Source organism: Schistocerca piceifrons, chromosome 5 (assembly GCF_021461385.2).
Source record: "Schistocerca piceifrons isolate TAMUIC-IGC-003096 chromosome 5, iqSchPice1.1, whole genome shotgun sequence".
Lineage (NCBI taxonomy): Eukaryota > Metazoa > Arthropoda > Insecta > Orthoptera > Acrididae > Schistocerca > Schistocerca piceifrons.
This window is the reverse complement of record NC_060142.1, coordinates 697752237-697768052: the sequence shown is the minus strand read 5'-3', so window position 1 is coordinate 697768052 and position 15816 is coordinate 697752237. Positions and strand designations below refer to the sequence as shown.

Genomic DNA, 15816 nt, shown 5'->3' with positions numbered 1-15816 from the left:
ATCCATGTCTCATCCATTGTCACAACCGACGAAAAGAAAGTCCCATTCGTGCTGTCATTGCGCGTCAACATTGCATGGCAACATGCCACACAGGCAGCCATGTGGTCATCCGTCAGCATTCGTGGCACCTACCTGGATGACACTTTTCGCATTTTCAGGTCGGCATCCAGGATTGCGCACACAGAACCCACAGAAATGCCAACTCTGGAGGCGATCTGTTCAACAGTCATTCGCCGATCCCCCAAAACAATTCTCTCCACTTTCTCGATCATGTCGTCAGACCAGCTTGTGCGAGCCCGAGGTTGTTTCGGTTTGATGTCACACGATGTTCTGCCTTCATTAAGCTGTCACACCCACGAACGCACTTTCGACACATCCATAACTCCATCACCACATGTCTCCTTCAACTGTCGATGAATTTCAATTGGTTTCACACCACGCAAATTCAGAAAACGAATGATTGCACGCTGTTCAAGTAAGGAAAACGTCGCCATTTTAAGTATTGAAAACAGTTCTCATTCTCCCCGCTGGCGGTAAAATTCCATCTGCCGTACGGTGCTGTCATCTCTGGGACATATTGACAATGAATGCGGGCTCATTTTAAAACAATGCGCATGTTTCTACCTCTTTCCAGTCCGGAAAAAAAAAAATCGGAGGCCTTAGAACTTGAATGCACCTCGTACCCAAGTGAACCATTCTAGAATACTGCTCAAGTGTGTGGGAGACATACCAAACAGGATTTGCAGGGGATATTGAATGTATACAGAGAAGGGCAGCATGAACAGTCACAGTTTTGTTTCATCTGGGGGAAAGTGTCACAGATGTTCTGAGGAAATTGAACTGGCAGACTCTTGAAGAGAGATGTAAACTATCCTAAGAAAGCCTGTTTGTAACGTTTCAAGACCTGGATTTAAATGATGAATCTAGGAATATGCTACAACCCCCTATGAATCATTCACATGGGGATCATGAGAATAAGATTAGATTAATTACAGCATACACAGAGGCATTTAAACAATCATTCTTCCCACAATTCATACATGAATGGAACAGGAAGGAACCCTAATAACTGCTGCAGAGTGGCATACCCTTTGCCATGCACTTCATAATTATTTGTAGAGTGTAGATGTAGACAGAGTTTGACATTTTGAATACTATAGCATTATTATTTACACAGAAAAAATTAAGACTTACCACTATGGCTTCAAAAAAAGTTTCAGATAGCAGCCTACATCCAAGAACAAAATGTTATTCAAAACATAAGAGAACATCAATAAGTAACTAAACAAGACAAGTCAGATTTGAGCTGATCACACTGTTTACATTCTGTACATATTACCGACTGGCAGCCCATTTTCTTCCTATAACATAGCAGTTAGTTTGCTATTGTCTAATGATTAAATGATACATGAACCTACAGAAGAGGTATCATGGTACAGATTCAATAGAATTGGACCAAAGTAATTGTAACTGATGTTTGCAGTGAATGCTGATATATTAAATGGGTATCAAAGATGATGAGTATGTGTTTTTACCTATATATGTAGTCTGCTTGGATACCTAAGAAGAAACAGTGAATTAATGATGTAGATTAGATGTAGGACATTAATTTCCTCACAGGCTACAACATCATGTTAGACTTACAGACACATGTAATTGTTAGCCATGAAAGCAATTTTACTTTATGTATTTGTCCATAAATTACTTCAGTTTCCAGAGTATTTTCATAATCGGAAACTTAAGTGTCAAAAAATAGAAATAAAAAAGTATTTTCTTTATTTATTTTGTCTCATATGTGACAGTTCTGAGTGCTACAGGGAGTTGTCACTGCTCACCCCAGAAAAATTCAGCAGGGGATGCACAAGGCTCAATGAGTAATAAAATCTTAGACAGCAGTCTGAATAGAAGGCACTCAGCAAAGGGGACTGTATTAGAAGACTGCAATAAGAGACTCAATATAGCATCCAACTACCAAATGGTCTATATGTTGTGATGAAGCAAGCTGGGGTCTTTTTACTTCCCCTCTTGTTTTGCCATCTGCCTCCTTAAATTCATTTTATTTTCATTTTTGCCTTATTACGATTAACATGCATGAGTACAATCTGCATTTTTCCTAAAAGAGAAAGGTTGGCCCTCAGTCTGAAGGAATATAGAACCAGGTCTAATTCTGTGTTTAGTTTTATGTGTGTAATTAATTTCCTAATTGATTTTGACCTTTCCTAGTTAATACCTTTGTTATAGCATGAAATCAGTACCGATATTGTTTTGTGGCTAAGAATCTATTGTTGACATATAAACAAATATAAATACTGTAATAATTATAAGCATTTAGAAGAAGAACTACTAGGATTCTTAAAGTATTTATTTGGCTCTATTCGAAAACATGTTAGTAAAGCCAGCTCATATTTAATTCCAAAATAATTACCAGATTTGTTAAAAGCATTGTTTGTGTAACTATATCTGTTAATTTCATTATTTAAACAAATAAACTGGCATAACTTTGGTGGTAAAAGAAACTGTTAAAAAGAATTAATTTTTTTATGTATTCAGTTAATTGAATGAGTAATGTTTTAACTGTAGTTTCTGTAAATTAAACATCAAACAATGTATAATTTCAGTATCTGATATTGTGAGAATATATAAAGGACGAATTTTTGGTCTCCACACAGTCAGTCTAGGGTTGATTTTCAGAGGGAAATTATGTACTGTTTCAAGTAACAACATTTCATCAACTTAACAGCGGAATTAGGTCAGCTACATCATTCACAATAGATTAGATTAGATCAGATTAGATGAATAATTGTTCCCTAGATCATGAATACGACACTTCGTAATGATGTGGAACGTGTCAGGTTAATAAAAGATGTCTGTACAAGATATTACATTACACAAAATATTGCATGACACTAATGTTTAAGTTGTTTTTTTTCCCCCTCCCTTAATTTATATCTAAAAATTCAGCCAATGAGTAGAAGGAGTTGTCATCTAGAAATTCTTTTAATTTATTTTTAAATGTTGGTTGGCTATCTGTCAGGCTTTTGATTCTGTTTGGTAGGTGACCAAAGACTTTTGTGGCAGCATAATTTACCCCTTTCTGTGCCAAAGTCAGATTTAACCCTGCATAGTGAAGATCATCCTTTCTCCTGGTGTTATAGCTATGCACATTGCTATTACTTTTGAACTGGGTTGGATTATTAACAACAAATTTCATAAGTGAATATATATACTGTGAGGTTACTGTGAGGATCCCTAGATCCTTAAATAGATGTCTGCAGGATGACCGTGGGTGGGCTCCAGCAATTATTCTGATTACACATTTTTGAGGAATGAATACTTTTCTACTCAGTGCTGAGCTAGTCAGTGCTGAGCTTCCACCCCCCCTCCTCCCCCCCATGTTTCAGCCAGTATAACAATGCAGTACGTCAACACCAAGGACTATCAATGAAGATATAAAGCAGGCAAACGCCACAAGGTGAATGAGCCTACTAATTTGAAATTACAGATACTCTTTGGAATAACCCTTTAAGATTTCCTATCATAATTGCATAATGATATTAACAAAGAATAAAAGAGATAATGAGACAACCTGTGTTAGTTTCATACCTCATTATCATCCTCAACAAATGTGATGTTTGCTTTTGCACCAAGAGGCCACTGAATATATATGGTTTCTTTGTTTTGTTGCAGCAAAAACACCACAAGTACAAAGAGTGCATTTATCATGAAAAATGCAAAAACAGATGTATCTCGTAGAGCTTTCAGGTCTTTGGTGATACGTGCCTGTGGAAACAGAACAAACATTAAACAAATATTGCTACTAATACTGAGTTATAAATAATCATTTTTGTAATATTATTTAGACATACAAATCAAATGTATGTTTAGGAATTATGTACCTGCAGAAGATCTTGACAGATAAAGTGAGGCATGGATATTAATCTTACCACTACAGTAAAAAAGGGATTTCTTAATGGAGTATGTGTCCAAAGCTTCTACATATTTTTTAAAAGATGCCATGTTTGCTTTTAGCTGTAAGTGTTTTGATTTCACTATTGCAGTTTTGATGTTTGTACTGGTTTGAAGCATAAGATTTGATGTAGTATTATGTGATAAAAATAGTGGACATTCGGCTTCGATTAATAGAAGATTAATAGAATGAACAGTAGGGTGAAAGACTGCAACACTGTCTTACAAACTTTTTAACTTGAGCTCACCAATACCACATAAATTATTACTTGGTATCATAATATAATGTCCTATTGTCCCATTTTTTGTCAGTATTTTGCATATGTTCCTTTCCAATTCCAGCATACCTTGTGCCCCTTTTGTATTTTTCTTGTTGCTTGTGTTCCTTTGTTCACTGATTCTGCACATTTTCTTGCTTATTGTATGTTTTGTGTATTACTCATCTTTCCCTGTACATTACTCCTATTTTCTCAGAATTTTGAATGTCTTGCAGAATTTTACATTGTCAAATCCTTTTTCTAGGTAGACAAATCCAATGAAACTGTTTTGATTTTTCTTAAGCTTTGCTTCCATTATCAGACACAACATCAAAATGCCCCTCTGGTATTTCTACCTTTCCAAAGGTCAAATCTATCATCATCTAATAGATCCTCCAGTTTCTTTTCCATTCTTCTGTATATTATTCCGCCCAAGGACCTTTGATGCATGAGCTGTTAGCCGATAGTGTGACAGTTCTCACACTTATCTGTCCTTCCAGTCTTCAGGATTGTGAGGGTGATGTTTTTCATACTGTCTGATAGTATGTCTCCAGTCTCTACAATCCAAATTGAATAGTCACTGGATTGGCACTTTCTACAATAATTTTTGGAACTCTGAAATAATGTTATCTATCCTTTCTGCCTTGTTTGATTGCAAGTCTTCCAAAGCTTTAATACACAATCTTCTGCACCTTCCATACTGAGTCCCATTCATTCTTCTATTTCTTGAAAAATTAGAATGGTATAAAATACAACCATCTGGAACTTTATATTGAGAAGTCAAAAATATATAGGAGCTTAAAAAAATGAACAAAATGTGCTGATGACAGCTAAATGTGACCTAGAAAATTAGAAGGAAAGTCACAATTAAAATGTTGCTGATAATACGGTATAATATTGAAAATAACAGAAATTACTGGTTGGAGCAATATGTAAAATAAGGGAAAGGTGACCATTCACCTATAGTGGGTTGATGCATAGAGTACAGAAACAAATAACAGAAAACAGCATTCACACTAGCTTTTGAGCACCTGCTCTTTTTCAAGCAATAGCACACATATTCACACACACACACACACACACACACACACACACACACACACACACACAACGACACAGACACCCGAACACAGGGTTCTGTGGCCATGGCAAGCATAGAGAGAAGGGACAAATGAAGAGAAAAAAGGAAGGGGGATAAAGAGAGAAAGGTGAAGATGAAGAGGGAGTAAAAGAGGAGAGAGAGAAGGGACAAAGGTTGAAATGGATGCAGAGCGAGAGTGCCCACATGGGGAGGGGGAGAAGGGATTGGAGAAGTAGTGGTGTGGACAGAAGAGGGCAGGGAAAAGGCAAAGTGAGTCAGTGGGAACAATTTTGTGGAGATTTAGGCCTTGGGAACTGCGACAGTGCAGGATGTGTTGGAGAGATAGTTCCCACCTGCGTAGTTCAGAGAAACTTGTGTTGGAAGGTAGTATCCAAATGGCCAGCCATGTCTTTTATTGAGTAGGAAATGCCTGTGGCAACTGCAGGGGAGATGGTGGGTGGGAGTATGGTACAGGTCTTGAAACTGGGTCTACCACAAAGGAATGACCTGTGTGGTGAAGGATTGGGAGTAGGAGTGGAGCAGGGATGGTCAAGGATATACTGTAGGTTGGATGGGCTGTGGACACTACTTTGGAGAACATGAGTAGGATTTTTGGAAACATTTCTCATCTCTGGGCACAATGAGAGGTGGGTTTGAAATGGATGCCTTTCAAGGCCGGGGTGATATGGATGATCAGTTCTGTGGCTGGTTAACAGGTCTACTGGTGTTATAGAGGAGCTAATAACAAATGAGATTCATTTATGGATACGCTGGATAGGACACTGTATGTCAATAAATGTTTTCTTAAGGCTATCGGTATATGTTAACAATTCCAGTTTTCCACTGCAGATGCGATATCCATGGATGGCAAGGCTGTGATGAAGAGACATTGAATGGGTGACAGCTGTCAAAATGGAAGTACTGTTGGCAGTTGGTGTGGCTGATATGAGCATATGTACGAGTACTTATGGAGCCATCTGAGGACTGAGAATTGTGGAAAAACTTCTTGGGATGTGGAACTCAGAATAAGTCACCTTCCACAACACACACTGCTCCTGAACACCACCTGTAACAATGTTGTCAACCTTTCTGCCAACGCTCTGACCCATGAAGAAATCTCAGTACTTCCTGAAGGACTCACATTTATCCTAAAACCTAGGTTCAACCATGGTGGACTTGTAAAGAACCTCCTTCCCTTTACCTTTTCTCTCCAGTGGAAACATTTCTTTACCCCACACCCCACTGACAACATCCAACCAAAACCCTGCACAGAACTTTCTTTAAAACAAGTGCCCTGCAGGTCTCTACTGGTTGTCCCATTATGGCTGTGAATAATGCTCCCACAGAATGAACCTCTGCCTTTGTTGATCAACACCTCTGCAACCTCCCATCATACATTCATGACACCACTGACTTCCTTCACCGTCTCTCCACAGTTCCTGTCCCATTAACACTAAACTCCATGTCAGTCACTGTGGATGCTATGTCCTTACGCAACAACAACTCTCATGCTATAGACACAGCATGGTTCAGTATTTCTGCAGGGGGACTTCCAGTGACTTGTTTAGTCTATGCCACATCAAGCTGCTGCGCTACACCATGCAAAAGGAGGTCAGACATGATATTAGGAGGTACCCTGTGACTTTTCACCTCAGTGTATAGTGTGGCCACTTTCACACATGGCCCTGCCTTTTATTGGGTAGGAAATGCCTTTGACTGGACTGCAGTAGGAGACGATGGGTGGGTGTATGAGATATATGTGACAGATCTTGTGCCTGTGCTGACCATAAGGGAATTAGGTGCAGGATCAGGAGTAGGGTTGGAATAGGGACGGTCGAGGATATTCTTTAGATTGGGAGTGGGGGGGGGGGGCGAGGGGGGGGGGAGCAGAACACTACTTCAGGGAACATGGGAAGGATTTTGGGTAGGGTATTCCTCATCTCAGGGCATGGCAAGAGGTAGGCAAAGCCCTTGTGGAAGACATAGTTGAGTTTTTTGTGGTCAGGAAGACACTGGGTGATCAGAGGAGTGCTGCTGGTTGGTCAACATATTTACTGGTGTTCGAGGAGCAGATGGCACATGACTTGTTTATGGATGAGCCATCCTAACACCAAACTTAACATCTGTTTACTAATCTTCTAGCCTACCACATCCTGATCCACATTACTTCACTTTTGAAGGCCAAATCCATAAACAAATGATGTACTGCCATGGGTACTCACATGCGTCCATCCTATGCTAGCTTATTTATGGGCCATTTTGAGGAATCCTTCCTATTCCACTCAACACTTAAAATCTCTTGTCTGGTACAGATTCATTGATGACATTTTCATGGTCAATACTCATGGCAAGAACAATCTCTGCTCTTTCCTTCATAGCCTCTGCACCTACTCCCAAATTCGTTCCATCTGGTCCTTCTCAACTACTTCCTCGATGTTGATCTCCAGCTCTCAGATGGTTCCATAAGTATGTCTGTCCATATCTTGTGCACAAACCATCAACAGTACCTCCACATTGACGACTGTTACCCATTTCCCCTCAAAAGTGTCTTCCTCACCATGTGTAAATACCACTTCTGCAGCGGAAAGGAGGAGTTGTCAAAATATACTGATAACCTTACCAGAACCTTTATTGAGAGACATTATCCTATTCAGCTCATCTGGAAACAAGGCTCACATGTCATCTACTCCTCTGACAGAAGTAAATCTGTTAACTAATAATTGCACAGCATTCCTCTGATCATCTAGTACTACCCTGGCCTTGATAAACTCGAACACATCCTCTACCAGGGCTTTGACTACCTCTTGTTGTGTCCCAAGATGAGGAATATCCTATCCAAAATCTAATCCATGTTCCCCAAAGTAGTGTTCCACTGCCCACCCAGCCTAAAGAATATCCTTGACCAACCCTATTCAGACCTACTCCTAATTGTGCACCCCTTGGGTCATTCCCTTGTAGTCAGCTCAGGTGTAAGATCTGTCATATACACCCACTCATGACCTCCTACTGCAGTCCAGTCACAGGAATTTCCTATCAAATAAAAGGCGAGACCATGTGTGTAAGCAACTATGTTATACAATGAGGTGACAAAAGTCCCAGGATACCTCTTAACATTGTGCGTGACCTCCTTTTGCCTGGTGTAGTGCACCAATTTGATGTGGCATGGACTCAGATATTTGTTGGAAGTCCCCTGCAGAAATATTCAACCATGCTGCCTCTCTGGCTGTCCATAACTGTGAAAGTGTTGGCAGTGCAGGATTTTGTACATGAACTGACCTCTCAATTATGTCCCATAGATGTTTGATGGGATTAATGTTGGGCAACCTGGGTGGCCAAGTCATTTACTCAAATTGTTCAGAATGTTCTTCAAACCAATCATGGTCTGGTTACATGACACACTGTCATTCATAAAAATTTATCAATGTTTGGGAACATGAAGTCCATGAATGGCTACAAATGGTCTCCAAGTACACAAACATATCCCTTTACAATCAGTGATCAGTTCAACTGGGCCAGAGGACCCAGTCCATTCCATGTAAACACCATGTAAACATAGCCCATGCCATGATGGAGCCCCTACCAGCTTTCACGGTGCCTTGTTGACAATCTGGGTCCATGGCTTTGTGGGGTCTGCACCACAATCTAACCCTACTATCAGTTCTTACCAACTGAAATTGGGACTCATTTGACCAGGCCACCATTTCCCACTCGTCTAGGGGTCCAACCGATATGGTCATAATCCGAGGAGAGGCGATGCAGATGATGTTGTGCTTTTATAAAAGGCACTTGCTTTGGTCATCTGGTACCACAGCCCATTAATGCCATATTTTGACACACTGTCCTAACAGATACATTTGTCATGCATCTTACACTGATTTCTGTGGTTATTTTAAACAGTGTTGCTTGTCTGTTAGCACTGACAACTCTACACAAACACTGCTGCTACTGATCATTAAGTGAAGGCTGTTGGCCACTACGTTGTCTGTGGTGAGAGGTAATGCCTGAAATTTGGTATTCTTGGCATACTCTTCACACTGTGGATCTCAGAATATTGAATTCTGAAATGGAATGTCCTATGCATCTCAACTACCGCTCATGCTGCATTCAAGTCCATTAATTCCTACTCTACAGCCATAATCACATTACAAACCTTTTCATATGACTTGCCTGAGTTGTATGACAGCTCTGCCAATGCACTGTCCCACCATGGAGGGCAAACAACTTGAAAGAGTACAGTGTGCAAAATTCCTGGGTATGCACATTGATGAGAATATTAATTGGAAGGACCATGTGTTGAACTTAGCACTAAAACTAAATTCAGCATGTTTTGTGCTTAGAATAATTTCAAGAGTTTGTAGTAATGACTGTACCAGATTAGTATATTTTGGCTATTTTCAGTCCATTGCATCCTATGGGATAGTATTCTGGGGAAAAACAAATTGTCGTCTAAATGAGATTTTCAAATTACAAAAACGTGCTATTCGGATAATGACCCACAGCCCACCTCAAACACATTGTAGGCCCCTTTTTAAAGCATTGAAAATTTTAACAATTCCATTATTATACATTCTGAAATGTCTGTTGGTGATCAAAAGAAATCAGGACAAAATGAAAGCCAATACAGACTTCCATAATTACGATGCACGGCAATGTAAAGATCTCCACATACAAGCTGTAACAAGGACCCGAAGCCAGAAACATGTATGTAATCAAGGCATCAAACTTTTTAATGCACTACCAAAACATATCAAAGAGCTGGAAAATGAGGATAAATTTAAAACTGTTCTAAAGAACCACATGCTTGACAAATGCTATTACACCATAAGCAAATATCTCTGCGCAACTGTATAAAATATATGTTTAAGTTAATGTGACAAATGAAATTACATCAGTGCATAATAAATTATGTTATAAAAACACTTATTAGTTGTATATTGTATTAAACATAAGATAAATTAATATGAATTCAGCACAGATACAAATTTTATAAAGATATTATATAGTTGTTAAAATGTACCCTGACAAATCCTATATCACAAATGTGATCATTGGGATGATAATAAATAAATAAATAAAAAATAAACATCTTGTGTATGCAATACTACCACCATCTGCATATGTGCATACCGCTATCCCATGACATTTGTCACCTCATTGTATATAAGCTACACTGCAATTACTGTGGGCATGACAAGTAACCATCCATCTACTTGCATGAAGAGCCACTGCCAAACTGTGGAAAATGGCAAACTTGACCATCCAGTTTGTGACCATGCTACATACCATAACAAAAATTACTTCAGCGGCTGCTTCATTAAACAGGCCATTTGGATACTCCCCTCCAGCACATGTTTCTCTGGGCCACACAGGTGGAAATTGTCTCTCCAACACATCCTCCACTATTGCAATCCTCCCGATTTAAAGTTCTGCTAACTTGTTCCTACTGTGTCACTTTGCCTTTTCCCTACTCTCTTCTGTACACACCACCACTCCTTTCAATCCCATGCAGATCTTGCACAATCTTCTCCCAATACCTTTCCTCTCTGCCACCTCCCCCTTTTCAACGCCTCTCCCATATTTCTCCCTCTCTTTCTCCTTCTTCATCTTCACTTTCACCTTTCTCTTCTTTCCTGCCCTCCCCTTCCTTCCCTCTTCCTCTCCCTACATCTTTCTTAGTTGTAACCTCTACTCTTTTCATCTTGTAGTGTGGCCGCAAAGTCATCTTTCCAAACACCTGCTCATTTGTCACCAATCCCTCCTTGCATCCTCCCCTACCACCAGCCCATGCCCATCAGTTCAGATAACTGCTTTCAATAATCAAGTATCAATAAATAGTCTTGCTGGGCTATGGGAGACTGCATTTGGGTGTCTGTGTAGTTGTGTGTTGTTGCTAGGAAAAGTACCAATGCATGAAGCCTAGCTTGTGGATACTGTTTTATGTTACTTGTTTCTGTACTCCACACATCACCCCACTATAAAGGAGTGCTTTCCTTCCCTTTATTTTATGTAATGCATAATATTAACTATGCCATATTAATTCAAATTCAATGTCGATGCATCAGTTCAGATTATTCTGCTAGGTATCATATTGTGGAAACAGTGAACAGTAGCTTACTACACAAACAGTGACTGGAACACAGTTAACTGAACTTATAAATGAGTGTTCTTCTTTAGCAAAACAAACAAACACACATACACACAAACTGTATTAGCCCAGAACTGTGGTTTAACTTGAGTGATTTTCTTACTATCATGAGTGAAGCAAAACAGATGAGTTACGTAGAAGTGTGGGAGGGTTTTTTCATTATTTACTTCACTCACTCCTAAGACAATATCTATCTTCCATTTGACAACAGTATCAGGACAATGTAGCATTGTATGTAAATATCTTTTATATGCTCTGAAGAAGAGTGCAAGTTCATGAATTCAGCTTCTATGGTCAGGTTCTGATTTTCATGCCATTATAAGTCCCAGGGACTGAAGTGTACTTAAAGGTTTACAGATGAAGACTGAGCTCTTTTTGAATGTCAGTTCATGATAATTAGTATGTTCTAAACTTACTTTTTCTTCTTTGTTTTCCTCACGGTCTTCAAAAAGAGGATACAAATAAGCTGCTATTAAATCCGTCCAGAATACCTTCTCAGTTTTTGAGAGATAATCAATTTCACCTTTCTTCAGTTTTCGATCCTCTATCCAAAATGGATTTACATCATCAATACGATCTTCTTTGGGTTCTGAAAAATATTCAAATTAATCTAGTCTGTCAAAACCATAAGAGTTAGGAATATTATCTTACTCTGCACATGTACTTGCCTGATGTCACACTCTCATTATCATCATCAGAGTTTTTCTTACTTTCTTGATCAAATTCTGGGAGTTCTGGATGTGGCATCAGTGGATTTTCTCGCATATTTTGGCGCACTCTTAGTCTTCCATTAAGATGGGAGCTAGGGTCAAGGATCCTAAATAAATAAAAAATACAAAGATAAACAAAATTTAGAAGCACCAAGAACTACATACACTTGAAGTCATTGTTCTTAACATGGAAATGGAAGAGGAGGTAGATGAAGATGAAATGGGAGATACGATACTGTGTGAAGAGTTTGATAGAGCACTGAAAGACCTGAGTCAAAACAAGGCCCCGGGAGTAGACAACATTCCATTAGAACTACTGACAGCCTTGGGAGAGCCAGTCCTGACAAAACTCTACCATCTGGTGAGCAAGATGCATGAGACAGGTGAAATACCCTCAGACTTCAAGAAGAGTATAATAATTCCAATCCCATAGAAAGCAGGTGCTGACAGATGTGAAAATTCCAAACTATCAGTTTAATAAGTCACGGATGCAAAATACTAACGCAAATTCTTTACAGACAAATGGAAAAACTGGTAGAAGCCGACCTCGGCGAAGATCAGTTTGGATTCCGCAGAAATGTTGGAACACGTGAGGCAATACTGACCCTACGACTTATCTTAGAAAATAGATCAAGGAAAGGCAAAGCAAGGGAAGCAGTGGTTGGGAAGGGAGTGAGACAGGGTTGTAGCCTATCCCCAATGTTATTAAATCTGTATATTGAGCAAGCACTGAAGGAAACAAAAGAAAAATTCGGAGTAGGTATTAAAATCCATAGAGAAGAAATAAAAACTTTGAGGTTCGCCGATGACATTGTAATTCTGTCAGAGACAGCAAAGGACTTGGAAGAGCAGTTGAACGGAATAGACAGTGTCATGAAAGGAGGATATAAGATGAACATCAACAAAAGCAAAACGAGGATAATGGAATGTGGTCGAATTAAGTCGGGTGATGCTCAGGTTATTAGATTAGGAAATGAGACACTTAAAGTAGTAAAGAAGTTTTGCTATTTTGGGAGCAAAATAACTGATGATGGTCGAAGTAGAGAGGATATAAAATGTAGACTGGCAATGGCAAGGAAAGCATTTCTGAAGAAGAGAAATTTGTTAACATCGAGTATAGATTTAAGTGTCAGGAAGTCGTTTCTGAAATTATTTGTATGGAGCGTAGCCATGTATGGAAGTGAAACATGAACTATAACTAGTTTGGACAAGAAGAGAACAGAGGCTTCCGAAATGTGGTGCTACAGAAGAATGCTGAAGATTAGATGGGTAGATCATATAACTAATGAGGAGGTATTGAATACGATTGGAGAGAAGAGAAATTTGTGGCACTACTTGACTAGAAGAAGGGATCGGTAGGTAGGACATGTTCTAAGGCATCGAGGGATCACCAATTTAGTATTGGAGGGCAGTGTGGAGGGTAAAAATCGTAGAGGGAGACCAAGAGATGAATACACTAAACAGATTCAGAAGGATGTAGGCTGCAGTAGGTACTGGGAGATGAAGAAGCTTGCACAGGATAGAGTAGCATGGAGAGCTGCATCAAACCAGTCTCAGGACTGAAGACCACAACAACAACAACAACAAACAGGTAGTATAAGAGACCTGGCAGGTGATGGATAAATAATATGGTCTGGATTGTTGCATCCCAGACAGAAGTGAGAAACCTTGAAAGAGCAGGACCAGGAAATAGACATTAACTCCTGCTGTGCAAGAGTGGAGCGAGACCCACAAGGAAATGGTAATTGGAAGAAGTACCCTATGGGGAGTAGGATACTGAATAGGAAGTAGAGATAAAGCAGAGAGTCCTTTTAGTTGCAAAAATGGAGGAAGTGTCAGGGTAATCGGAAAATAGGTATAACCTGATAGCCAAGATGTAGTTTTAGATTAAGGGAAAGATACTTTCTTCAGGACCAAAGATGGAATCTGTATCTCTGGAGAGACAGGTGGATGAAATAGAACAGTTTGCTGAACACAGCATGGAGAGTGTGTACCAGCAGGGGGTTCAAGATTGCTTTAGTAATGTAAAGCAAAACAACAGATGCAAAGACATTAATTTGCTAAATTGTGGTCCAATGAGGATAGAGTGGAAGAATATTTGAGACAAGAGTACGAGAAGGAAGAGGAGAGGATGTCTGAAAGGGAAGATAGAATGGGAGGTGAGGGTGAAGAGAAAGAGTAAAATATTATGTAGGAATATGTTTTTGATGATGACAAACTGTTAGTTAGTAAACCTGAATATGCTTGTCATGATTCAGTCATGGATAAAGCAGTAGTGGCAGAAGAATTATGATAATGTTGCAGTGTGAATCTATTGGGCAGATTTGGACATCTGCAGATTATATGTAAAATTGGAGGAGAAAATAAGACAGAGGTAAGCAACTACAGTAAGAGACAGCAGAATAGCACCGAGTTATTAGATGAAGAGAAGTCCTTGGAAGATGAATCAAAAAAGAACCAACTAGTCATTCAAGCTGAAATAGGTGGTGTTCCCATGAATGCTTTACTAGATAGTGGAAATGGGGTGTGCTGGATACCACAGGTATAGTATGAGTCAATGGCTAAACAGACAGAAGTGGTAACCATGCTAGTAACGGGGCTGAAGACTGTTAGAGTGACAGGCAATTGATTAATGTAATTAAGTGAGAAGTTGTAATGCCCATTTCAGTACTGGGACAAGGAACAGAATTTCAGTTCCTAGTAATTCCTGGGTTAACAGTAGAACTGTGTTCAGCTGTAGATAAGGACAGATGACCTCTGGAGTTTGGTCCCATAAGACCTTACCACAAATTTCCAAATTTTGCTGTAGAACTGCTCAACAAACTGAAACAGAAGAATGACTTTATGAAAGGGGTGTTTTGCTATGATTTAGGTGGGAATGTTCAGGAGGTTCCATTAGTTGAAGTGTAGATAAAATAGGTGGAATTACCTTTTAAGGTGTATCTATTTGGAAATGGGGTGTCATAAAGATGCTGCATGAATATGACCTGGAGCAATGGCAGTGACCAGTGAAAGGTGTACAATAACTGACAAACTGTGTGAAAACATAAGACAGATTCTGTGTAGATACGAAATGGCTTTTTTAGGTAGACCAGGACTGGTGAATGGGTCTGAATGAAATTTAAAATGTGAAAGAGCATATTCTTTTTTCTTATAAAGCTGTATTCCAAATCTATTTAGAAACAGTAGGTGGTACATAAAGAAATCCGAAGAATGACAGACTGAGGGAGATCACTGAATGGTGCCTGAACATGTATAGCAAATCTTTGCAAGTTGTGAGAAAAAAGGATGGGAATGTGCAAATAGTCATTGACGCACACCGTTTGAAAGAAATTGTAGTATGGCAGAATTACAGACCAGACAACACGGAGGAAATGTTACAAAAGATCTACAGGACCAAGTTCTTAACATCATTAGACACTACTTGTGGGTACTGGAATACAAAGCTTGTACAAGAGTTAATAAAGTACACTGCTTTCCCCCAGGAAGGAATATGTTGACAATTCTGGGTGGCCTCTTCAGATTACAATGGATGAGATGTTGGGTAGGGCAGAAATAATGCTTTTGTCAATGATATTTTGATTATGAACCCAAATTGAAAAAAGCATTGTAATTTATTGAACAATGTACAGACAGCTTTGGACATGGGGAAGTGTA

The 15816-nt window shown here is 39.3% G+C and overlaps 1 protein-coding gene across 1 annotated transcript in view; it reads right to left on the bottom strand.

Annotated features, from left to right (window-relative positions):
• Positions 1-15816, bottom strand: part of LOC124799209 (chitin synthase chs-2-like) — a 234151-nt gene that overhangs the window by 39475 nt on the left and 178860 nt on the right. Inside the window, exons 17-19 of the mRNA XM_047262745.1 lie at positions 12118-12266; positions 11866-12038; positions 3604-3780 (exon numbers count right to left, since the gene is read on the bottom strand). Coding sequence (XP_047118701.1) covers positions 3604-3780; positions 11866-12038; positions 12118-12266 — 499 coding nt within the window. The remainder of the gene's footprint in view (positions 1-3603; positions 3781-11865; positions 12039-12117; positions 12267-15816) is intronic.